The sequence below is a fragment of the Leptodactylus fuscus genome, chromosome 2 (genome assembly GCF_031893055.1).
Source record: "Leptodactylus fuscus isolate aLepFus1 chromosome 2, aLepFus1.hap2, whole genome shotgun sequence".
Classification (NCBI taxonomy): domain Eukaryota; kingdom Metazoa; phylum Chordata; class Amphibia; order Anura; family Leptodactylidae; genus Leptodactylus; species Leptodactylus fuscus.
The window spans coordinates 163,695,366-163,720,898 of NC_134266.1; the positions used below are offsets into that span (position 1 = coordinate 163,695,366).

Below are 25,533 nucleotides of genomic sequence, written 5' to 3' on the forward strand. Positions count from 1 at the left end.
TGCTATTCATCTCTCTACTATACCACTTTGCACTTGTTGCCTCTATCCTCTGCATCTCTACAATCTTCTCTATTCCAACGCACCTCAGGCCTCTCTCCTCTATTCCTCTGCTACTGCCACCTCAGGCCTCTCTCTTTTATCCATCCATACCTCCACTCTAGACCTCTTAAGCAGGGTTCACACTAGCGTCGGTGTCTGACAGCTAGTGTCCGATACTAATGTCCGCACAAAATCTTGCGCAGACATTAGCATCGGACACTAACTGTGTTTGTTACAAGTTGCATTATTTTAAATGGGACATCATGTGGTGTCCTTTACTGTCCGTGTCTGTCCTTAAGTGTCCGTTTACAAAGATGTCCGATTTTTCAAGCGGACAGCTAAATCCTACATGATGTCCCATTTAAATCTAAATACTACATGATGTCCCATTTAAAAAAATGCAAATTGTAATGGACACTAGCTGTAGTACAACCGACACTAGTGTGAACGCCCCCTTATCTCTCCCCCTCCGCACCTCTCTCCTTTGAGACTATTGCCTCTCTCCATTACCCCTCCACACATCATTCTTCTCTCCTCTACTACTGTACCACACCATACCTCTTTCTTTCTACCCCTCCATGCTTTAAGCCTCTCCCATTTACCCATTCATGCCCTTACCTTTGTCCTATAATCTTGCATTCCTTGCTCCTCTCTACTCTATCCCTCCATTGCTCGCACCTCGCTCCTTTAAATTTCCGTGCCTTGCGATTCTATCCTCTACCCTTCCAAGTTCTATGTCGCGCTAATCTATGCTTTTGTGCCTTGTGCTTCTCTTCTTTATGCCTCTGAACTTCTCCCTTTCCAAGTCTGTCACCTCTGATCTCTCCTCTTCCATGCTTTTTGCCTCTCTCCTCTACCGTACTGTACCTAACGCACCTCTCCTCTACCGTACTGTACCTCACGCACCTCTCCTCTACCGTACTGTACCTCACTCATCTCTCCTTTACTCTCTGGGCCTGGCACCTCACTCCTCTAACCCTTCACACCTCATGCCTCTGTTCTCTACTCCTCCACACCTTGTGCCTCTCTCCCACCGTACCTTGCATCCTTCTTCTCTTTCCTCCACGATTGACATGACTATATATAATTAGCACAAACACCTATATTTATATATACATATATACACTCTTTACATAGATTGCTACATGTTTAATAGTATAAACTATTAAAGGGGTTATGTCATTCTTTTCTCCTCCACCCCTCCATGCTATTCATCTCTCTACTATACCACATTGCACTTAATGCCTCTATCCTCCACCCCTCCACATCTCTCCAATCTTCTCTATTCCATCACACCTCTGGCCTCTCTCCTCTACACTCTGCTCCTCCCACCTCAGGCCTCTCTCTTTTATCCATCCATGCCTCTCTCCAATCTAGATCTCTTATCTCTCCAGCTCCGCACCTCTCTCCTTTGCTCCTCGGAGACTCTTGCCCCTCTCCTTTACCCCTCCACACATCATTCTTCTCTCCTCTACTACTGTACCACACCATACCTCTTTCTTTCTACTCCTCCATGCCTTAAGCCTCTCCCATTTACCCATTCATGCCCTTACCCTTGTCCTATAATCTTGCATTCCTTGTTCCTCTCTACTCTATCCCTCCACTGCTTGCACCTCGCTCCTTTAATTTTCCGTGCCTTGCGATTCTATCCTCTACCCTTCCAAGTTCTATGTCGCGCTAATCTATGCTTTTGTGCCTTGTGCTTCTCTTCTTTATGCCTCTGAACTTCTCCCTTTCCAAGTCTGTCACCTCTGATCTCTCTCCTCTTCACCTCCGCATGTCTTGCCTCTCTTATTTACCCTTCCAAACTTTTTGCCTCTCTCCTGTACTGTACTTTAATTGACGCATCTCTCCTTTACCCTCTGGGCCTGGCACCTCTCTTCTCTACCCCTCCGCACCTCATGCCTCTGTCCTCTACTCCTCCACACCTTGTGTCTCTCTCCCACCGTACCTTGCACCGTTTTTCTCTTTCTTCTACACCTCTCACCTCTTATACTTACACTTGACATGACTACATATATAATTAGCACAAACACTTATATTTATATATACATATATACACTATTTACATAGAATACTACATGTTTACTAGTATGACTTATTAAAGGGGTTATGTCATTCTTCTCTTCTCCACCCCTCCATGCTATTCACCTCTCTACTATAACACATTGATAACACATTGCACTTAATGCTTCTATCCTCTACCCCTCCACATCTCTCCAATCTTCTCTATTCCATCACACCTCAGGCCTCTCTCCTCTACACTCTGCTCCTCCCACCTCAGGCCTCTCTCTTTTATCCATCCATGCCTCTCTCCACTCTATGGGAAGAATATGCAAATCTGCCTTCCATGATGTAATTAGGAAGACAGTTGCTGCCTCATTGTTGCAAACCAATAGAGGGCGCTCACTGGAATGTGCAAGCCCGTCTTAAGACAGGATTCCAGTGAAACAACCCAATAATGGCTGCTCCCTTTAGCCTCATGCCCGACCTTCCAAGAGGCCTTTGTTTAGCAATGACGCTGGGATTAATACCAGGTATAGTCTCTCAATCGAGGACAGCTGTTTCGATCTGGTTGGATCTCATCAGCCCGATGTAGAGAGGACTATAACCTGGTATAGGTGAGAGGCTTAGACAGGGTTTGGGGGATATTGTCACTCCTTAGGGAGAGACCACCATATAGGTGTGTGGAGACTTGTTAAGCCTTTAGCACTCCACTTTGCAAGGAACTATGGGAAGAATATGCAAATCTGCCTTCCATGATGTAATTAGGAAGACAGTTGCTGCCTCATTGTTGCAAACCAATATAGGGCGCTCACTGGAATGTGCAAGCCCGTCTTAAGACAGGATTCCAGTGAAACAACCCAATAATGGCTGCTCCCTTTAGCCTCATGCCCGACCTTCCAAGAGGCCTTTGTTTAGCAATGACGCTGGGATTAATACCAGGTATAGTCTCTCAATCGAGGACAGCTGTTTCGATCTGGTTGGATCTCATCAGCCCGATGTAAGACGGGCTTGCACATTCCAGTGAGCGCCCTCTATTGGTTTGCAACAATGAGGCAGCAACTGTCTTCCTAATTACATCATGGAAGGCAGATTTGCATATTCTTCCCATAGTTCCTTGCAAAGTGGAGTGCTAAAGGCTTAACAAGTCTCCACACACCTATATGGTGGTCTCTCCCTAAGGAGTGACAATATCCCCCAAACTCTCTCCACTCTAGACCTCTTATCTCCCCTCCTCCGCACCTCTCTCCCTTGCTCCTCGGAGACTCTTGCCCCTCTCCTTTACCCCTCCACACATCATTCTTCTCTTCTCTACTACTGTACCACACCATACCTCTTTCTTTCTACCCCTCCATGCCTTAAGCCTCTCCCATTTACGCATTCATGCTCCTTACCTTTGTCCTATAATCTTGCATTCCTTGTTGCTCTCTACTCTATCCCTCCACTGCTCGCACCTCACTCCTTTAATTTTCCGTGCCTTGCGATTCTATCCTCTACCCTTCCAAGTTCTATGTCGTGCTAATCTATGCTTTTGTGCCTTGTGCTTTTCTTCTTTATGCCTCTGAACTTCTCCCTTTCCAAGTTTGTCACCTCTGTCCTCTCTCCTCTTCACCTCCGCATGTCTTGCCTCTCTTATTTACCCTTCCATGCGTTTTGCCACTCTCCTCTTCTGTACTGTACCTCTTGCATTTCTCCTTTACTCTCTGGCCTGGCACCTCTCTCCTCTAACCCTCTGAACCTCATGCCTCTGTCTTCTACTCCTCCACATCTTGTGCCTCTCTCCCTCCGTACCTTGCCTCTTACCTCTTATACTTACACTTGACATGACTACATATATAATTATAACAAACACCTATATATTTATATACATATATACACTATTTACTACATCACTACATGTTTTATAGTATAAAGTATTAAAGGGGTTATGTCATTCTTCTCTTCTCCACCCCTCCATGCTATTCACCTCTCTACTATAACACATTGATAACACATTGCACTTAATGCCTCTATCCTCTACCCCTCCACATCTCTCCAATCTTCTCTATTCCATCACACCTCAGGCCTCTCTCCTCTACACTCTGCTCCTCCCACCTCAGGCCTCTCTCTTTTATCCATCCATGCCTCTCTCCACTCTAGATCTCTTATCTCTCCCCCTCCGCACCTCTCTCCTTTGCTCCTCGGAGACTCTTGCCCCTCTCCTTTACCCCTCCACACATCATTCTTCTCTCCTCTACTACTGTACCACACCATACCTCTTTTTTTCTACCCCTCTATGCCTTAAGCCTCTCCCATTTACCCATTCATGCCCTTACCCTTGTCCTATAATCTTGCATTCCTTGTTCCTCTCTACTCTATCCTTCCACTGCTCGCACCTCGCTCCTTTAATTTTCCGTGCCTTGCGATTCTATCCTCTACCCTTCCAAGTTCTATGTCGCGCTAATCTATGCTTTTGTGCCTTGTGCTTCTCTTCTTTATGCCTCTGAACTTCTCCCTTTCCAAGTCTGTCACCTCTGATCTCTCTCCTCTTCACCTCCGCATGTCTTGCCTCTCTTATTTACTCTTCCATGCTTTTTGCCTCTCTCCTGTACTGTACTGTACTGTAATTGACGCATCTCTCCTTTACCCTCTGGGCCTGGCACCTCTCTTCTCTACCCCTCCGCACCTCATGCCTCTGTCCTCTACTCCTCCACACCTTGTGTCTCTCTCCCACCGTACCTTGCACCTTTTTTCTCTTTCTTCTACACCTCTCACCTCTTATACTTACACTTGACATGACTACATATATAATTAGCACAAACACCTATATTTATATATACATATATACACTATTTACATAGAATACTACATGTTTAATAGTATGAAGTATTAAAGGGGTAATGTCATTCTTATCTTCTCCACCCCTCCATGCTATTCACCTCTCTACTATATCACTATGCACTTAATGCCTCTATCCTCTACCCTTCCACATCTCTCCAATCTCCTCTATTCCTTCGTACCTCAGGCCTCTCTCCTCTATTCCTCTGCTCCTCCCTCCTTTGGCCTCTCTCTTTTATCCATCCATGCCTCTCTCCATTCTAGACCTCTTATCTCTCCTCCTCCGCACCTCTCTCCTCTGAGATTCTTGCCCCTCTCCTTTACCCTTCCACACATCATTCTTCTCTTCTCTACTACTCTAACACTCCATACCTCTTTCTTTCTACCCCTCCATGCCTCAAGCCTCTCCCATGAACCCATTCATGCCCCTTATCTTTGTATACCTCTGCACCTCTCTTTTAAGTCTGTCAACTCTCTCCTGTACACCTCTGCAAGTCTTACCGCTCTAATTTACTCTTCCATGCATTTTGCTTCTCTCCTCTATGCCTCTGCACTTCACCTCTCTCTTCTTTACCCCTCTGGGCCCAGCATCACTCTCCTCTACCCTTCCCTATACCTCAGTCCTATACTCCTCCACACTTCGTGCCTCTCTCCTTATCCCTTTATGCCTCTCAACTCTCTCCACTATTTTCTACCCTTCTGCGCCTTTATACATCTGCACCTCTTGCATCTCTCTTCTACTCCTTCACACCTTGTGCCACTATCTTCTACCCCACTATGCCCCTCTCCTCTTGCACTCTGCAACTTCTGCCACTCGTCTCTAGCCCTTTGCACCTTATGGCTCTCTCTTCAAATCTTCTGCACTTTGCTACTCACTCCTCTACATCTTTGTTAGTCTTGCTTCTCTTCTCTAACTTTCTGCACCTTTGCCTCTCTTCTCGTCTCTCTTCTACCACTCCCATGCCTGTCTTCTTAACCTTATGTTATCGTTATCTTACACCTCTCTCCTCTACCCATCTGCTCCTTTCACTTGTCTCCTCTACTCTTTCAGGCTTTGTACCTCTCTCCTCTACCCCTTTAGGTTTTGTGCCTGTCTCCTCTATTGCTACCACTCTTCACCAGTCTGTGTTCTCTTCCTATTTCTTTTTTACACTTATGTCTCTCTCCTATGAACCTCTCTTCTTTACCCCTTCACACCTCGTACCTCTCTCCTCTAACCCTCAGTCCCTGTCACCTGCCTCCTCTGTCTCCCCATGCCTCTTACCTCTCTCTCTTCAAGCTTCTCCCCTCTACACTTCTGTGCCTTTCTCCTTTACAACTCTTCTGCCATTCTTTCCTCTCACATTTTTCCTCTCTTCTCTACTCCTTTGTGCCTTGCTCCTTCAATACATTTTGTTTCTACCCTTCCTGCCTCTCACCTCTCTACTGTCTCCTCTAATCCTCCACACCTCTCACTTCTCTACTGTCTCCTCCACACCTCTCACTTCTCTACTGCCTCATCTACCCCTCTGCACCTTTTATCTTTCTCCTGTACCCGTTACACATACCATGTATAGACATACTTACCACACTTGTGGTCACCCTTCACACGGACATTTACATTCATGGTACCTGGGTATCTCTGACACATTCATGCAGTTCATCCTATATGGAAACAAAGATAAAACCATATAAGTTAGCTAGTAATAATGACAGGTAATAGCAACAAACATTAGCAACGGTAATGTGACCGGCCCATTGCAAGTATATGGCAGCTGTGCTCTTGGCATATGTCAACTGATGAGAACTGATACCATTGGACATAGGAAGAAATCTTATTAACAATGACAAGAGACATTCATAGAAATATTTCTTATTGTTATATAAATGATGGGTCAGATTAGAGAGAAGCTCATGAGAACAGAGGCTAATACTGGTCATTTATTAATAGTCACCCCCTCGCTGTTATCTGTAATAAAGTCTGTGAATGATCAGCCATGTCTTATGATTTTCGGTGTTAGGATTAGATCGCGGTCACTTACCATAAAGTCATCACCTCTGCAGCGCTCTTCTTCTCTCTTCACTGTCTACTAACTGACCACAGCCAACTGATTTCTTTCAAATTCCTATCCTGCAATCCTATTGGTTGTCGCTGGCTGTAGTTGCCATGGTGACAAATGCAGCTGAAGGTTTAACCCTTTAAGCACCAATACTGTTTTAGCATCAAGGTCTATTTATTTCTCTACAGACATTGCTGTATGAGGGCTTGTTTATTGCAGTATAAGATACATATTACTAAATGACCATCTTTTATTAACTATTTTTTATTCAATGGATCTGAACATTTACATGAATTATCCTATTAATATTATAAATGTGAAAGTTTGTGAGTTTGTGGGTTTGTGTGTTTGGATGTTTGCATGTTCGGATGTTTGTTCCTCAATCACGGAAAAACCGCTCGACCGATTTGGCTGAAATTTTTCACAAACATAGTTAATACACCCGATTAAACAATAGGCTACTTTTCGTCACAATAGCGCACATACGTTTGTGCCAGGACTCCCACAAAACCCAAACTCACACCACCATCTCTGCAATCTCACACACTTTGGACCATAGCAAGCCACAAAATTCATATTGTCCTCTTCAGCCTAGCCCCTAACCCCGCACAATCACATAAACATATACTTTACCACTTTGCCCCTCACTTTAACGATACTCCAGGAAGTTCTCTTTAACGCTCCGGAGCAGCCATGTTTGCCGACCCCCACCGCTCTGACAATCCGCGACACCGCCCACCCATGTCAATACCCCTAGAAGGTCTAATAAATGCAAAAAAAAAAAAGTTTAAAAAAAGTTAAAAAAATATAAAAAAAATTAAAAAGGATTAAAAATTCAAATCACCCCCCTTTCCCTAGAACACATATACAAGTAGTTAAAAACTGTAAAACACATACATGTTAGGTATCCCCATGTCCGAAATCGTCCGCTCTACAAAGCTATACAAATATTTTTCCTGTTCGGTAAACGCCGTAGTGGGAAAAATGGTCAAAAGTGCCAAACCGCCATTTTTTCACTGTTTTGATTCTGATAAAAATTTGAATAAAAAGTGATCAAAGCAATAACATTTCCCGAAAATGGTAGAACTACAAAGTACACCCGGTCCCGCAAAAAAAGACGCCCTATACATCCCCGTACACGCACGTATAAAAAAGTTACGGCTGTCGGAATATGGCGACTTTTCCCAAAAAAATTTTTTAACACAGTTTTGGATTTTTTTTAAGGGGTCAAAATGTAAATACAACCATATAAATTTGGTATCCCCGGAATCGTAATGAAACACAGAATACAGGGGACATGTCATTTTGGTTGCACAGTGAACGCCGTAAAACCAAAGCCCGTAAGAAAGTCGCAGAAATGCATTTTTTCTTCAGATCCACCCATTCTGAATTTTTTCCCTGCTTCCCAGTACATTATATAGAATAAATAATGGTGGCATCATGAAGAAAAATTTGTCCCGCAAAAATTAGGACCTCATATGGCTCTGGGAGCGGAGAAATAAAAAAGTTATGGGGTTTAGAAGGAGGGGAGTCAAAAATGAAAATCAAAAAATGCCATCGGCGGGAAAGGGTTAACTTCAAATACTTCTGTCCCAAAGTCACTATGTAAAGTTTCTCACAACACCGTATATATAGCAGCTCAAATACAAATTAACTTCAACACAAAAGTCTCACGTATTCTCTGAATTATAGCAAAAACAAGATACAAAGTTACATTTCATATCCCATACCTTATACACACTACGAAAACCTTACCCGCACCTGTATATACCCACTTCTACAATCACCGCAGACGAAGTCGCGGGTACCAGCTAGTATTAATATATATGTATGTTATTTTTTGTCTCACTGCTTTTGCAACATAAGAGCACATTTCAAATACATATTTTTTGATGTCACCAAAATCCAAGAGCCACACATTTTTATTTGCTTTTACCATTGATGTAGCCATATTGGCCTTGTTTTGAGGGACAAGTGATATTATTAACTATTTTGTGGTAGATATACAGTATATCATTGTCTGCCTTTTATTTTGGGGGGTGTAGAGAGGGACAAAAAAAAAACTTTCACTATCTTTTTTTTACAGATGTATATATATTTAAATTTTCTTATATGAGTCCTGATGAGAGTGAACTCCAATCATAAGCTTTTAATAAGTTTTTAAATGTTTATTGACTGAGGTAGATGGCAGGGGCTCAGCTGAAGGTGAGTCGGCAGCATGACAGAATAATGGCCTACATACGCCATAATGGCCCTCTTTATGCCCAAAACATAGTATAATGGCTCCCATGTGCTGTAATGACCCCCAGACAATTTATTGGCTTATGCTCTCACCATGGTATAATGGCCCACTTTTGTCCCTATGCAAAGCATAATGGCCCTCTTTTGCCCCCATACACAATTTAATGGTTCCTATCACAATATGTATATGGCACCCTTTTTTTGCCCTCCACCCCATGGTATATGGTTTCCCTTTTTGCTGCCGACAGCTGCTGTTTAATTCACCAGTATATTCAACACATCTGCTTCCTCCGAACGCAAATCAGTTGAAACCAGGACATACCTTCCATCGACCAGGACCATGGCACACAACCTGGAATCCGGGAATGTCCCGCAGAATCTGGGACGGTTGGGAGATATGGATATATACCACTACGAGGTCACCATATGGTGATATTGCTTACACATGCTATGTCGTCTCTCCATCTTACCTTCCAGTCTCCATTCACTGCAGCTTTCTCTTCCTGTGTAACTCGGCACTATATATTGGTATATCTCAGGTCTGGTTCACGTCTACATTTGGGGAGTCCACTTGCAGACCCCCAAACGGAAACCTGTATGCATTAAAAAGCGATTACCTTCAGGAAACCAGAGGACCCCATACATTATAATGGGGTCTGTGTGGTTTCGGCATGAAACATCCTGAAAAAAAGTGCTGCTTCCAGGACTTTTTTTCTCCACGTTTTGTGTGGAAATCGAGCGGACACTACATGGACCCCAGAGCCTACGGGGTCTGCGGGTTTCCCAGATAACCACATTTTAATGTGTATAGGTTTCCGTACTGGAAGTCCCCAAGCTGACCCCCCCGAATGGAAAACCGAACACAGATGTGAATAGGGTCTAAGTTGGGGGCCCACTTGGTCAAGTTCGCCCCACTTGTGCTGAACCCGTAGCTATGTCTCTGGTCTAGTCACACTTGTTAGACTCCCCCACAGTCCCCTCACTGATAAATGTCAATAATGTCCAGGAAGCACGTGGTAAAATGTCCCAAATTCTTTTTTTTCAGTATTCAAGTACATCATTGATTACATGGTATCATTTGTAGTACAATTTGTCTTGCAAAAAATAAGTCCTCACATGAGTCTGTGAAATGTAAGTAGGGAAGTAAAAATATGATAATGCATAAATGAAAAGCAAATGAAAGGAAAGGGTTAAGGACGAGCTTGACTGTACTGTCATTCACTGGTCAGTGCACATGGATAGTCAGGACCTACAGGTGCAGCCTCAGGAGGCGTGGTTCAGGTGCACAAGGATCACTTTCTCTCCTGCAAGGACCCTGAGAATGTGACAAGGAAACGCATCACATCGCAGGTCCATCAAAGTGTGAACTAAATCCCACAATTCACTGTATTGTATGGCCACATATACAAGACAAAGTCCAATCCAGAACCAGTCACTTTGTCACAAGAACTATGGTAGATGCTAAATCCTAGTGGACTAAGGGCCCTCCGGTGATGTCGTGACCATGTGATTAGGTGTGGGTGGAGCTAATCAGGACAGTGCCGAGTTACACAGGAATAAAAAGCTGGAGACTGGAAGATAAGATGGAGAGACGACATAGCATGTGTAAGCAAGAGGGGGGAAAGGGGGGGTTCAGGGTGTCTGTTAGGATTTAGACTCAACCCTGCAGTCTTCGGTGGTGTCGGCCTTCTTTAATGACGTACTGATGTCACATGACCCGGGACGCAGGCCCGGGTCATGTGACGTCGAACGTCACACAGCTAGGCCCGAAGCCTGCCCGGAGCGTGGAAAGGTAAGTAACACGTTTATTATGTTCCTTTACCTTTCCGGGGCCTCCGATCACTATACTCGGGGGTCTGAAAAGACCCTTGACTATAATAATAGTGCTTGTGAGGCCCGCGGTGTCACTTACCGATCCCGGCCCCTGCCAGGATCGGAAAGTAAATAGGGCCCGTTACCGGCTGGAGTAACTCCAGCCAGTAACGGCCTATTAAGAAAAAAAAAAAAAAACTGCAGGAGTAGCGGCTGTCGCCGGGCCCCCTAATGTCCCGGGCCCTGTGGCAGATGCTACCCCGGGAGTTACGCCACTGCCTCACATACACCAGGAGTTTCTCCAGGCATCCGGGAGTATTGTGTCGGTCAGTACCATCCGTAAGGAAGCATCTGCTGGGTTCTACCAACTATTCAATATGAATAAATGTTTTTCTATTCTACCACAGGTGTCCAAATATGTATTGGTAGACAGTGTATGCTGATGTCATATCTGGTTTGCATAATACATGTGAAGCATTTTGTCCTCCCTCATCATTGCTTGGGGCCTTGGAGGGACTGTACATTCTTTTTGACACCTTATTTAGATTTACTCCTTTAGACACTTTAATCTGCATTCTGTATACTTTTTTTTTTTTCTTTAAAAAGATAGGACCACCCATATAAACAAACATTATTCTGTGTAATTTTAGGTGCTTGGCTCAAACAATTTTCACTGTATGTACATTGCTGTGTGTGTATACATGCTGGCCACTTTTGTGTGACCCCTTACCCTGCTACTGTATAATATGTGTGGTGTGCATGGAGTGTGACTCATTTATCAATCTGTTATCTGCCACTCCCTTTTATCGCTGCTCAGACTGTGATGACTGTTCTTGCTAGACAGTACAGACTCACAGCTATGTGTACTGGTTTGCTCTGTTCACAGTACAGAAGGAACCTTTTTATATGTTGAGGACGTTCCGTTTTCCAAAAGAAATAACCACAAAGTTCATTATTTTTGCAGGTACTGTAGTCCATCCATTACATGTATTACCACAATCTTAACAGTGGTTTATAAAGAGGTAGAACTATCTATACTTCTTTTAAACTGTAATCCCTTTTAACTTGCAAATTCTGCCACAGAAAACTTTCACACACTATGTATTTTGCATCAGTATTTGTAAGCCAAAACCAATGGCGGGTCCAAAACACAGAGAAATTACACATATTTCTACTGTCCTTTTTTTTCCTCTGTACAGGTTCCACTTCACGTTTTTGGTTTACAGTTACTACACAAAATGCTGTCAAGTGAAAAGTGGTCTAAACTGCAGCCAAACCTGCAGCAATAATTGACATACTGTAGCTTTAAAACCTATGGCGCAATACACTCTGTGCTGCAGGGTTTTTTTTTTTACTTATTTTTTATCTGTAGTGCATGGATAGGATTTCTTTAACCCCCTTCATGCCAGCCTTCTATATCCTATAACTTTTTTATTTTTCCATTCTCAGAGTCATGAGGGCTTAATGTTTGCAGGACAAATTGTTTTGCATAATGGTTCCATTTATCATTCTGTACAATATACTGGGAAGCTAGAATAAAATTCAGAATGGGGTGGAGTTGAATAAAAAGTGCATTTGTGTGACTTTCTTACAGGCTTCGTTTTTACAGCGTTCACTCGGCTGCCAAAACGACATGTCACCTTTATTCTATGTTTCAGTACAATTCCGGAAATACCAAATTTATTTGGTTTTATTAACATTTTAAGCCCTTGACAAAAATGTAAAACAGCAAAAAAAAAAAAAAAAAAAATTTCTAAGTCGGCAAACTCTGACACCAGTAAATATTGTACATTTCCACATCTTTTTGTGCAGGGCAAGGTGTACTTTTTAGTTATACTATTTTGGAGAATGTCTATTGCTTTGATCAGTTTTAGTTAACATTTTTATCAGAGGAGAAACAGTGAAAAAAAAATGACAGCTTGGCAGTTTGGATTTTTTTTCTCTGTACGGCCTTTATTGTACAGGAAAAACATTTTTTAGAAGTTTGTAGACCGGACGTTTTTGGACAAGGAGATATCTAATGTTTGTGTTTCACTGTAATTTTTGTAAGTATTCTAGGGAAAGGGGGAGTGATTTGAACTTTTGGGTTTTATAAATGTTTTTCTCTTTTCACTATTTTGCCTCTTTCTAACCACTTAGATGGTGCGGTTGCTATCTCTAATGGGTTTGATATACAACTGCTTCCTTAAAAGGGTTGTCCCACTATAGACAACTTTACACTTTTAAGAGGGTAGGGGATTAATGTCTGAGCACTGTGGGTCAAACTGCTGCCTCCAGTGATCAGAAAAATGGGGTGTGCAAATGCTCCATGTGAATGGAATGGAAACATATATTCATGGCTACCACTCTGCCATCTTCTATGGACCTTCTAGTATGGAAATCCTTATCAATCCCTAGAAGTAGGACACTCGCAGACCCTTGGTCTCCTGATCACATCTGCCTATTACTTATTGTTATTATTCCATGCAGAAACTTGGACTTAAGGCTCATGTGAAAAGGAGCATGCCTTAGCCTTTATATTTCAAACCTGAATACCGAGTCCATGGAGGCTCTGACACCCCACATTGCACATGTGCCTCTTGTGTATTTCTAAAAACTGCTTTTTCAAGAAAGTGATGCATCTATTGGACTATTTAATGGCACAATGCTCTCAGCATTATGTTCCCTACAATGCACTGTAGCTGGTTTGATGTCAAAAGTCCAGGGGCACTGCGCTCAGCAACTCCTTTTGCCTTAAAATGGCTGCATACTGAGAACAATGGTTTGTATTTAGCTAAGCAACATGGTCACAAGACAGAGTTTTATTATTTTAATATGGCAACTGAAAACATGTTGGGGGAAAAAATAAAAAAGTAAATCAAAAAGTTATATATATATATATATATATTTTTTTTTTTAATCTTTTCCACGCTCAATCCATACTTCTGAAAATAAAGTTCACATACAGTTAGGGCCAGAAATATTTGGACAGTGACACAATTTTCGCGAGTTGGGCTCTGCATGCCACCACATTGGTTTTGAAATGAAACCTCTACAACAGAATTCAAGTGCAGATTGTAACGTTTAATTTGAAGGGTTGAACAAAAATATCTGATACAAAATGTAGGAATTGTACACATTTCTTTACAAATACTCCACATTTTAGGAGCTCAAAAGTAATTGGACAAATAAACATAACCCAAACAAAATATATATTTTTTTCAATATTTTGTTGCGAATCCTTTGGAGGCAATCCCTGTCTTAAGTCTAGAACCCATGGACATCACCAAACGCTGGGTTTCCTCCTTCTTAACGCTTTGCCAGGCCTTTACAGCCGCAGCCTTCAGGTCTTGCTTGTTTGTGGGTCTTTCTGCCTTAAGTCTGGATTTGAGCAAGTGAAATGCATGCTCAATTGGGTTAAGATCTGGTGATTGACTTGGCCATTGCAGAATGTTCTACTTTTTGGCACTCATGAACTCCTGGGTAGCTTTGGCTGTGTGCTTGGGGTCATTGTCTATCTGTACTATGAAGCGCCGTCCGATCAACTTGGCAGCATTTGGCTGAATCTGGGCTGAAAGTATATCCCGGTACACTTCAGAATTCATCCGGCTACTCTGTTATGTCATCAATAAACACAAGTGACCCAGTGCCATTGAAAGCCATGCATGCCCATGCCATCACGTTGCCTCCACCATGTTTTACAGAGGATGTGGTGTGCCTTGGATCATGTGCCGTTCCCTTTCTTCTCCAAACTTTTTTCTTCCCATCATTCTGGTACAGGTTGATCTTTGTCTCATCTGTCCATAGAATACTTTTCCAGAACTGAGCTGGCTTCTTGAGGTGTTTTTCAGCAAATTTAACTCTGGCCTGTCTATTTTTGGAATTGATGAATGGTTTGCATCTAGATGTGAACCCTTTGTATTTACTTTCATGGAATCTTCTCTTTACTGTTGACTTAGAGACAGATACACCTACTTCACTGAGAGTGTTCTGGACTTCAGTTGATGTTGTGAACGGGTTCTTCTTGACCAAAGAAAGTATGCGGCGATCATCCACCACTGTTGTCATCCGTGGACGCTCAGGCCTTTTTGAGTTCCCAAGCTCACCAGTCAATTCCTTTTTTCTTAGAATGTACCCGACTGTTGATTTTGCTACTCCAAGCATGTCTGCTATCTCTCTGATGGATTTTTTCTTTTTTTTCAGCCTCAGGATGTTCTGCTTCACCTCAATTGAGAGTTCCTTTGACCGCATGTTGTCTGGTCACAGCAACAGCTTCCAAATGCAAAACCACACACCTGGAATCAACCGCAGACCTTTTAACTACTTCATTGATTACAGGTTTACGAGGGAGACGCCTTCAGAGTTAATTGCAGCCCTTAGAGTCCATTGTCCAATTACTTTTGGTCCCTTGAAAAAGAGGAGGCTATGCATTACAGAGCTATGATTCCTAAACCCTTTCTCCGATTTGGATATGGAAACTCACATATTGCAGCTGGGAGTGTGCACTTTCAGCCCATATTATATATATAATTGTATTTCTGAACATGTTTTAGTAAACAGCTAAAATAACAAAACTTGTGTCACTGTCCAAATATTTCTGGCCCTAACTGTATTCTCAGCCATTTCACAGACATATCCAAGCGCTATGATACCATTGTTCTCCACACTCATTACAAATGGCAAATGTCATCATCTCTTCATCTGGGTTTCCAGACCGTACCCAGCCTGGTAGAAAGAGCGTCCCTCGGGAAATCATAGTTACTGTACAATTAAACCTTTCACATTTCTTACATTTAATTTTACTAGTCTGGACTCCATCAGTGCGCTGGGGAAGCTGATGCTCCTGGACACCAGCCTGCACATAGCTGGCTCTGAGGTTACGGAGCTCATCACTTGCCATCTCCATAGCAGTCATTCCAGCAAATGTCTTGGCGGATAGAGTTCCGGAATAAATGAGTTTTTTCAAGTGGGTATTTTTAGGATTTTTCAGATTAGAAATTTTACTACGTATGCAGCTTCTGTACTTCTTTTCATTCCCAGCATGCAGAATATAGATGCTGTCCTCAAGCTCCTTTCCATACTCTTGGATTTTCTCCTGGCACTGTGAGGGATCAGCCAAAGCCTTATACAAAAGTTCTCTACACTTCATTCTCAGGCCCTCAACACCAATTTTCTGTTGACCCTGTGTACCTGTACTAAGCTGGTTACTGCATGCCACTTCTGAATCAGAGTTGTGATTTTGCTCTACAGTCTCAGTAGAGGAAGGACTTGTATTTTCCAGTTCTGTTGGATTCTCTGCCTTGTCTTGGGTTGTAAAAGCTGCATTGTGAGACCTTTCTTCACCTGGAAACTTCTCTTTGTACAAGAGTTTCCATTTGGAGAGTAAGCACTTTGCTTTCTTCTTCAGTTCTCCTGGAGGACAGCTTTTAAGTACTCTGTACACAACTCTGACGGCATCAGTTTGCTGTAGGTTTACAAAGTTCACTTTTGCCTCTTCAAAGTAAGTGAGGTGGGATGCAATATCTTCATACAGTCTGTCATTTAATAGACTCTCCACTTGTAACGCTCTGAAGTTCAGCTCCTTAATACCCTCAGAATCTAACATTCCTGGGGCTGACAAAGGGAAGAAAAAAAAAGTCACTTCATGATTCAAGAAGGTACAGTAGATCTCTCAGGAGAAAAGCAGATCCTTACCCAACTCATACTTAATATGTAATGCCCAAAGAAATTGCCGATTTTGGTGAACAGTATTATTTACACATAGTGGCAGTGTGCCATGCAGCTTATACTAACATCGTTCATCAAGAGGGGTTATACCACTGGAAATATTTATACTACACAGTCCAGTCATATTAATGTGACCACCACCTACTATTGACGTCAACGTTAAATAACTAATCGCAGAAGGCAGGTGTCATCAGCCGTCTGGGTGCACTCATCATTGTGGAAGGCACGATGGATCAACACAAGTATACATCTATTCTTGCGTACCATGTTCAGCCCTACATGTGAATTGTTTTTCCTCAGGATGATGGCATCTACCAGCAGGACAATGCGAGCACCAGGATGAGTTTACCGTACTCCCTTGGCCAGCAAATTCCCCGGACTTTAACCCAATCGAGAATCTGTGGGATCACCTCGATCGGGTTGTTTGCGCCATGGATGCTCAACTGCATAACCTAGTACAGCTGGCTATGGCACTGGAGTCGGCATGGCTCAACATCCCAGTGAACATCATCACAACATCCCCTCTCTTCCTGCACGTCTCGCAGCGGTCTGCTCTGCCAAAGGTGGTTATTCTGGATTTTGACAGGTGATCACAATAATGTGAGTGGACTGTTTATATCCATAGGATAGAAGATAAATTGCTGATTTGTGGGGGTCAGATCCCTGAGAACAGTTGATGTTTTATCCATTGCAGGCACGCTGAAGATAGCCGAACCCCTAGTGGAGGCAGACAAACCCTTGCTCCTATTCAGTTTGAAGGGGTGGCTGGCGATAACCAAAGTATGGCCAGCTAACCCCATTCTCATTATTAGTGGGAGACGATGGATAGAGGATAAATATTTTCTATGACAGAGCCACCTTTTAATTTTGCTTCTACGAAACACTTGGCACAATGCAAAATATGTAGTAAATGTGGTTCTTGTACATGCAGCACAATACCAGTATGTGTAATGGAGTTATAACCAATATTTGCACATTAAAGAGAACCTGGTTACTAAACCACCATCCTGATGCTGCAATGCTTCTAAATACATTTCTAGATATGCCACGGTTGAAATAACTTGTTTTGCTAAGAGGGAGGTTCACACCCATTCTTTCTTCAATGGCTTCCAGCTCAGCAAAGCCTGCACTGACTTTAAATGTATACAGCACTATATAGCATCATGTCAGTGGCTTAAAGGGTTATTCTCATCCCAGAGAAATAAATGCAGAGATGGGAATAGATGCTTGCAAGTTCTGACAAAAAGGAGGGTGATATGCAACAAAAAAGGATGTCATGCCCTTTTTGTGACATGGACACGCAGTGTGCAGGTCACAGCCATTCTTTGTGATGTACATAAAGTGTCTAGGTAATGGAGAATATGACCTGAAGCTGCAGGGTCAGAGAGACTCATTCACTCTTCTGGGATGCCAGCAGGTCATTCTTTTTCTCAGAGAGCCTCCTGGATGATCTGATAAGTATGAAATAAGAATATATTCACACACATCCATGAAGGTGAGCTCCATTACTGTGCCACCAAAACCGGAGGACACAGACATTTTTGGCCTTACATACATGTACGAGGGTCATATTTTATATAGTATAGGATTTTAATATAATTTACGGAAAAAAAAAAAAAGTCTAAACATTTCCTTTATTTATTTATATTTTAATTTAACGCTGTGACTTGTCCAGTATAGTATTATAGTCATCTGTACATTCACAAATCATAGCAGTAGAACTTCATGCTCACAGCAAAGGACAAAGTCATTGATGCCGCACGTCCTATAATTTCCGAGAGTAAAAATCGCTCACCAGCAGAGGGAGGCATTTTACAGAGGACGGTTGTAGATTGTTTACTGGATTGTTCCAAATGAAAAGCAGCTATGGTTTCTCAGGAGAATCATATTTGTGATATGTACAATCTAGAAGCACAAAACTTAAATAGAATCTATCACAATGAACATGATGCTATATCTGCAGGCGGCGAAATGTAGAGCCGAGAAGATTGATATATACAATTTTGTGTGAAATCAGTATATAATTGGAATAAGTCCATACTGAGCGCTTCAGTGTTCTTGGCCTAATCTATCTATTGTAGTGTATTATGTCTGTAACTGACATATACACTGCTATTTTTGCATTAAATTTGCAACTCCTTTGTGCGGTCAGGCCCTGTACGCTTTTCTGAAAACGGGGCATGGCCTCAAGCTAGCACAGATTTGACTTTCTGGGGCATGGAATACACTAGTCTAATATATTAAAAGGCATACAATTCAGTGCATCTTAGGTCTTATCACACAACAGGGATGTCTGTGGGTCTACTCACAAGTCTGTTTTTTTGACAGACCATTTTTCATGGTCGTCAAAACAACTATCATGCTCTTTTTCTGCTTTGATGAACATGACATGTGAATAGACCCATAGACACGTTTTAAAGATGGCCATCACATTGCCGTTCTGTATAAGCACGTTCAACAGACCGACAAAGTCATTTTTCATGGATGTTAGTTTCATAAAAAACAGCACTCGTGTGAATAAAATCTTAGGCTAGGTTCACACTTGCACCGTGCTCTCTGTTGTGGTATTTGAATGGTGGAGAGCTTGGCAGCTAAAACAGCGGTTACTCGCGGACCCCATAGACCAGGGGTCTCAAACTCAACTCAGCATGTGGGCCGCAGAGCAAGATCCCAGCCAGTCGGCGGGCCGCACTGCGGCAAATTTAGCTCCACCCACTTTTATGTTGACTCCGCCCATTCATTTTTCATGTGCCCCCACACTGTATAATCCTCCTACAGTCACCCGTAAACTATATGTCCCCCCTCCATCTTTCCCCCAGTTACATATACACCCTTCATCTGCCCCCAGATTCATGTCTCCCCATCTCTGCCCTCAGATTCATGTCCCCCCATCTCTGCCCCCAGATTCATGTCACCCCATCTCTGCCCCCAGATTCATGTCCCTCCATTTCTGCCCCCAGTTTCATGTCCCCCCATCTCTGCCCCCAGATTCATGTCCCTCCATTTCTGCCCCAGTGTCATGCCGTTCTCCCCCCTCCCTTCCTCTGCCCCTAGTGTCATGAGCCCCTTCATTCCACCTCAATGTTTAAAGAGGACCTTCCACCATTTTTCCCACAGACAATTCTATATACTGCCGGAAAGCTGACAGTGCGCTGAGTTCAGCACACTGTCGGCTTTCCCGATGTGGGCCCAGTGTGAAGAGCTTACGGTCCGGTACCGTAGCTCTTCTATGGTCAGAAGAGCGTCTCTGACACTCAGTCAGAGACGTCCTTCTTCACAGCACAGCCAATCGCGCTGTGCTGTGAGAGCCGGGAGGAACGCCCCCTCCCTCCCTGATAATGCTCGTCTATGGACGAGTACTGCGAGCAGAGGGAGGGGGCGTTCCTCCCGGCTCTCACAGCACAGCGCGATTGGCTGTGCTGTGAAGAAGGACGTCTCTGACTGAGTGTCAGAGACGCTCTTCTGACCATAGAAGAGCTACGGTACCGGACCGTAAGCTCTTCACACTGGGCCCACATCGGGAAAGCCGACAGTGTGCTGAACTCAGCGCACTGTCAGCTTTCCGGCAGTATATAAAACTGCCTGTGGGCAAAATGGTGAAACGTCCGGATTCAACTTGGATCCGGCGTCCCTAGGCTTGTGCGGGCTGCACAAAATTGTTCGGGGGGCCGCATGCGGCCCGCGAGTTTGAGACCCCTGCCATAGACTATAATGAGGTCTGCAGGAAGTCTGGCAGGTTTCCGCTAGTTTTACACTGTAACTAGCAAAGAGAAACGTCCTCCGTATAGAACTTTTCTCTCCACCAATTTTCAATGTAATCTGTGACAGTCTCTTAGGGAGACTCCGACATAGATGTGAATGAAACCTTACTCTGTTGCAAGATCAAGGAAAATCTTGATGTCTTAAACAGGACCTTTCACCAGCTGGGGCACATGCAGTTTTATATACCACTAGAAAGCGCACTGTTGGCTTTCACGATCTGTGCCCCGGGTAAAGAGCTATCGGTCCCGATACCGTAGCTCTTCACCGTCAGAAGGGTGTTTCTGACAGTCAGTCAGGAATGCCCTTCTTCACAGCAGTGCCTATAGTGCCGTACTGTAAGAGCGAGGAGGAACGCCCCCTCCCTCTCCTCACAGTACTCGTTCCTCAGCAGCATCACTGGGCGGTAAGCAACGCCCCCTCTCACACTACAGAGCAATAGACGCTACTGTGAAGAAGGATGTTCCTAACTATCAGAAATGCCCTTCTGACAGTGAAGAGCTACAGTACCGGTACCGATAGCTCTTCACCTGGGGCACAGAATAGGAAAGCCGATAGTGCGCTGAGTTCAGCGCGTTGACGGCTTTCTAGTGGTATATGTGCCCCAGTAGGTGAAAAGTCCTCTTTAAAGGGGTTGGCCACTTTCAAACCAATATTGACAAACAAAGGTACAATAAAAAGATATACAATTTTCCAATATACTTTCTGTATCAATTCCTCATGGTTTTCTAGATTTCGGCTAACTGTCATTCATTCTGTTACTGTGGGCACCGACTGGAGGCATTAGCGCTGAGTTTCTACTGTGTAAAACAGTAGACACCCGGCAGCTATGGTGGCTGCTTGACTGCCGAGGGGCCGCCATAGTTAAACACCCAGCATCCACCGTACTGTTACGGCGGATGTCGGGAAGGGGTTATCCAGGCATAAATGGACAACCCTTTTAAAGAGGACCTTTCACCACTTTTGGGCACATGCAGTGTTATATACTGCCGGAAAGCTGACAGTGCGCTGAGTTCGGCGCACTGTCGGCTTTCCCGATCCGTGCCCGGTGTAAAGAGCTTACGGTGCCGGTACCGTAGTGCTCTATGGTCAGAAGGGCGTTTCTGACCATTAGCCAGGAACGTCCTTCTGCCTCGCGGCGCCAATCCCTGATAATGCTCGTCTATGGACGAGCTGTGTAAGCAGAGGGAGGGGGCGTTCCTCCGCGCTCCACAGCACAGCGCGATAGGCGCCGCGAGGCAGAAGGACGTTCCTGGCTAATGGTCAGAAACGCCCTTCTGACCATAGAGCACTACGGTACCGGCACCGTAAGCGCTTTACACCGGGCACGGATCGGCAAGGCCGACAGTGCGCTGAACTCAGCTTTCCGGCAGTATATAACACTGCATGTGTCCAAAAGTGGTGAAAGGTCCTCTTTAAAGGTTTAAAAAGCTGGGGGCAGTGAAAAAAAAAATGCATACACACTTGTCCCCATGGTTTATCTGCTCCGGTGGGTCTCTTCCGGAGTCGTGCTGAAGCCGCTTATTGGCATCAGTGGTCATGTGATTGCTTAGGCCGCTGCGACCCGTGATGTCACACATAGTGACATTCAGGCCAATCAGAGGCTTCAAAACAACTGCGAAGAGACCTGCCGGAGCAGATGACCAGAGAAGCACGGGAGGACAGCGGTGCAACTGGGACAGGAGAGTATGCTTTTATTTTATTTTTTTTCACTGCTCCCAGTTTAAACATTAAAAGGGTTGTCCATTTTTGCCTGGCCAATCCCTTTAAGTAATGTTGCGTATAAGAGCATAGTTCCATAACAGATCCTGGCTATAGTATTTTACCACAAGCCAAAGATAATTCCCATAAGAGAACCCTCCTATTGGAACCATTGACGTGTGCTATACTGCAGCTTCTCTAGAAGGCTACAGAGAGCTCCTGGTGTGAATGTGACCATGTCAGATCTCATAGCCATATGAATGACTAGTAGAGTGTAGCAGATGTGTTTTAGGAGTACCTATCTGAAGGAAAATGGTCCTATAATTCCCTGGATATCAGGGGTCCCATGCTGTCTCCACACACTTCTGAGGATGTGGGGTAAAAGTGGAGGGGTGTCCCCGGCCTGTGCAGATATATCACAGTGAGAGACTTACCAAGTGTATAAATAGCATGTAACTAGGCGTTTCTGTACGATGCTTCCTGCTCCAATCTGGGCGGAAGTGTGTCATCGAAAGGGCGGAGGTGGATTTTCGGCCATTAGAAAAACTGGCACAACACAGCTAGCAGTGTTCATAAGGCACACAGTCAGCGGAAGTGCATCATCTTAAGGGCGGAAGTGGAACTTCGGCCATTAGAAAAACTCGCAAAACACAGCCAGCAGTATTCCTATGATATACAGAGTTGCTACTGGGGTCAAGATGTAAATGGACGAATTACACAGCTCTTGTGGACAAAAGGAAATCCTCATTATAGAAACACATACCAATGACTATTTAGTGGGTGGAATGTAGTATATAAAGGGGGATCAGTAATAATAGAACAGGGAATATTACAGAGGGAATAATAAAAGTGTGATGAGCAGGGAGAAAAGAGAGATATAGTGATGGTTGCGTCTAGAATGGAGTTGCTCCTGGTAGGTCCTCCCTCCAGCAACTCCAATCTAGTCACCTCACTAGTGAACGGGCTAGAATGGAGTTACTGTAGGGAGGACCTACCAGGAGCAACTCCAATCTAGACAATTCACTAGTGAGGTGACTAGATTGGAGTTGCTGGAGGCAGAAACTACTAGAATCAACTCCAATGTAGACTGTTCAGTACTGAAGTGACTAGAATGGAGTTGCTAATAGGAGCTGCCGCCAGAAACTCCAATCTAGTCACCTCACTACAGGAGCAGCTATGGTAGAGTGGAGTGTCTATAGGAAGGAGCCAGAACTGGCCAAGAGAGACATTGTATATGTATATGATTATCAATAAGAATACAGGAAATACACATTCCTGGACATAGATACATCCTGTGAAAGTTTATGAGTTTGGATGTTTGTGTCTTTGGATGTTTGTTCCTCAATCACGCAAAACCCACTCGACCGATTTGGCTGAAAGTTTCCACAAACATAGTTAATACACCCGATTGCGCAATAGGCTACTTTTCGTCACAATAGCACACATACGTTTGTGCCAGGACCCCCACAAAACCCAAACTCACACCACCATCTCTGCAATCTCACACACTTTGGACCATAGCAAGCCACAAAATTCATATTGCCCTCTACAGCCTAGCCCCTAACCCCACACAATCTCATACTTTACCACTTTGCCCCTCACCTTAACGATACTCCAGGAGGTTCTCTTTAACGCTCCGGAGCAGCCATGTTTGCCGACCCCCACCGCTCTGACAATCCGCGACACCGCCCACCCATGTCAATACCCCTAGGAGGTCTAATAAATGCAAAAAAAAAAAGTTTAAAAAAAAAGTAAAAAAAAATATAAAAACAAATAAAAAGGATTAAAAATTCAAATCACCCCCCTTTCCCTAGAACACATATAAAAGTAGTTAAAAACTGTGAAACACATACATGTTAGGTATCCCCGCGTCCGAAATCGCCCGCTCTACAAAGCTATACAAATATTTTTCCTGTTCGGTAAACGCCGTAGCGGGAAAAATGGTCAAAAGTGCCAAACCGCCATTTTTTCACTGTTTTGATTCTGATAAAAATTTGAATAAAAAATGATCAAAGCAATAACATTTCCCCAAAAATGGTAGAACTAAAAAGTACACCCAACCCTGCAAAAAAAGACGCCTTATACATCCCCGTACATGAACATATGAAAAAGTTACGGCTGTCGGAATATGGGTGAATTCACACTGAGTAAACGCTAGCTTATTTTGTAGAGTAAAATTACACTTGTAAATTTTGCTATCCCATTGACTTCAATGACATTTTACAGGCGTATTTTTACAGGCGTATTTTTTACAGGCGTATTTTTTACAGGCGTATTTTTACACTTGTAAAAAAATATCATTGAAGTCAATGAGATAGCAAAATTTACAAGTGTAATTTTACTCTACAAAATAAGCTAGCGTTTACTCAGTGTGAATGCACCCTATGACGACTTTTCAACAAAAAAAAAATTTAACACAGTTTTGGATTTTTTTAAAGGGTCAAAAAGTAAATAAAACCATATAAATTTGGTATCCCCAGCATCGTAACAAAACACAGAATACAGGGGACATGTCATTTTTTTTGCACAGTGAACGCTGTAAAACCAAAGCCCGTAAGAAAGTCGCAGAAATGCATTTTTTCGTCAAATCCACCCCATTCTGAATTTTTCCCCTGCTTCCCAGTACATTATATAGAATAAACAATGGTGGCATCATGAAGAAAAATTTGTCCCAGGAAAAATTAAGACCTCATATGACTCTGGGAGCGGAGAAATAAAAAAGTTATGGGGTTTAGAAGGAGGGGAGTCAAAAACGAAAATCAAAAAATGCCATCGGCGGGAAAGGGTTAACTTCAAATACTTCTGTCCCAAAGTCACTATGTAAAGTTTCTCACAACACCGTATATCGGCTCAAATACAAATTACCTTCAACACAAAAGTCTCACGTATTCTCTGAATTACAGAAAAAACAAGATACAAACTTACATTTCATATCCCTTACCTTATACACAGTACGAAAACCTTACCCGCGCCTGTATATACCCACTTCTACAATCACCGCAGACGAAGTCGCGGGTACCAGCTAGTATATTATAATTGTGAAATGTTTGTGGGTTTGAATGTTTGGCGGTCAATCACGCAAAACCCGCTCCACCGATTTGGCTGAAATTTTCCTCATAGTTACTACACAGAATTGCACAATAGGCTACTTTTCGTCACAATAGCGCACATACGTTTTTCCCAGGACCCCCACAAAACCCAAACTCACATCACTATGTCTGCAATCTCACACACTTTGGACCATAGCAAGCTACAAAATTCATATTACCCTCTACAGCAGAGGTCAGCAACCCCTGGCACACGTGCCAAGAGTGGCACTCCTGCCATATTTCACTGGCACACCAGCAGCACAGGACCTGCAAGAGTTAAATGAAGTTGGAGCCTCCCTTCAGTGCTCTGCTAGAGCTGAGGCATA

General features: G+C 43.5%; 1 protein-coding gene across 1 annotated transcript; it reads right to left on the reverse strand.

Annotated features, from left to right (window-relative positions):
- Window positions 1-13,890: 13,890 nt before the first annotated feature.
- TCEANC (transcription elongation factor A N-terminal and central domain containing) lies at window positions 13,891-22,598 on the reverse strand. The gene is made up of 2 exons (XM_075262797.1): window positions 22,553-22,598; window positions 13,891-16,544 (listed from the first exon to the last, which is right to left on the reverse strand). The coding sequence occupies exon 2, from the start codon at window positions 16,534-16,536 to the stop codon at window positions 15,556-15,558; it is 981 nt and encodes a 326-aa protein (XP_075118898.1). The 5' UTR covers window positions 16,537-16,544; window positions 22,553-22,598; the 3' UTR covers window positions 13,891-15,555.
- Window positions 22,599-25,533: the final 2,935 nt, after the last annotated feature.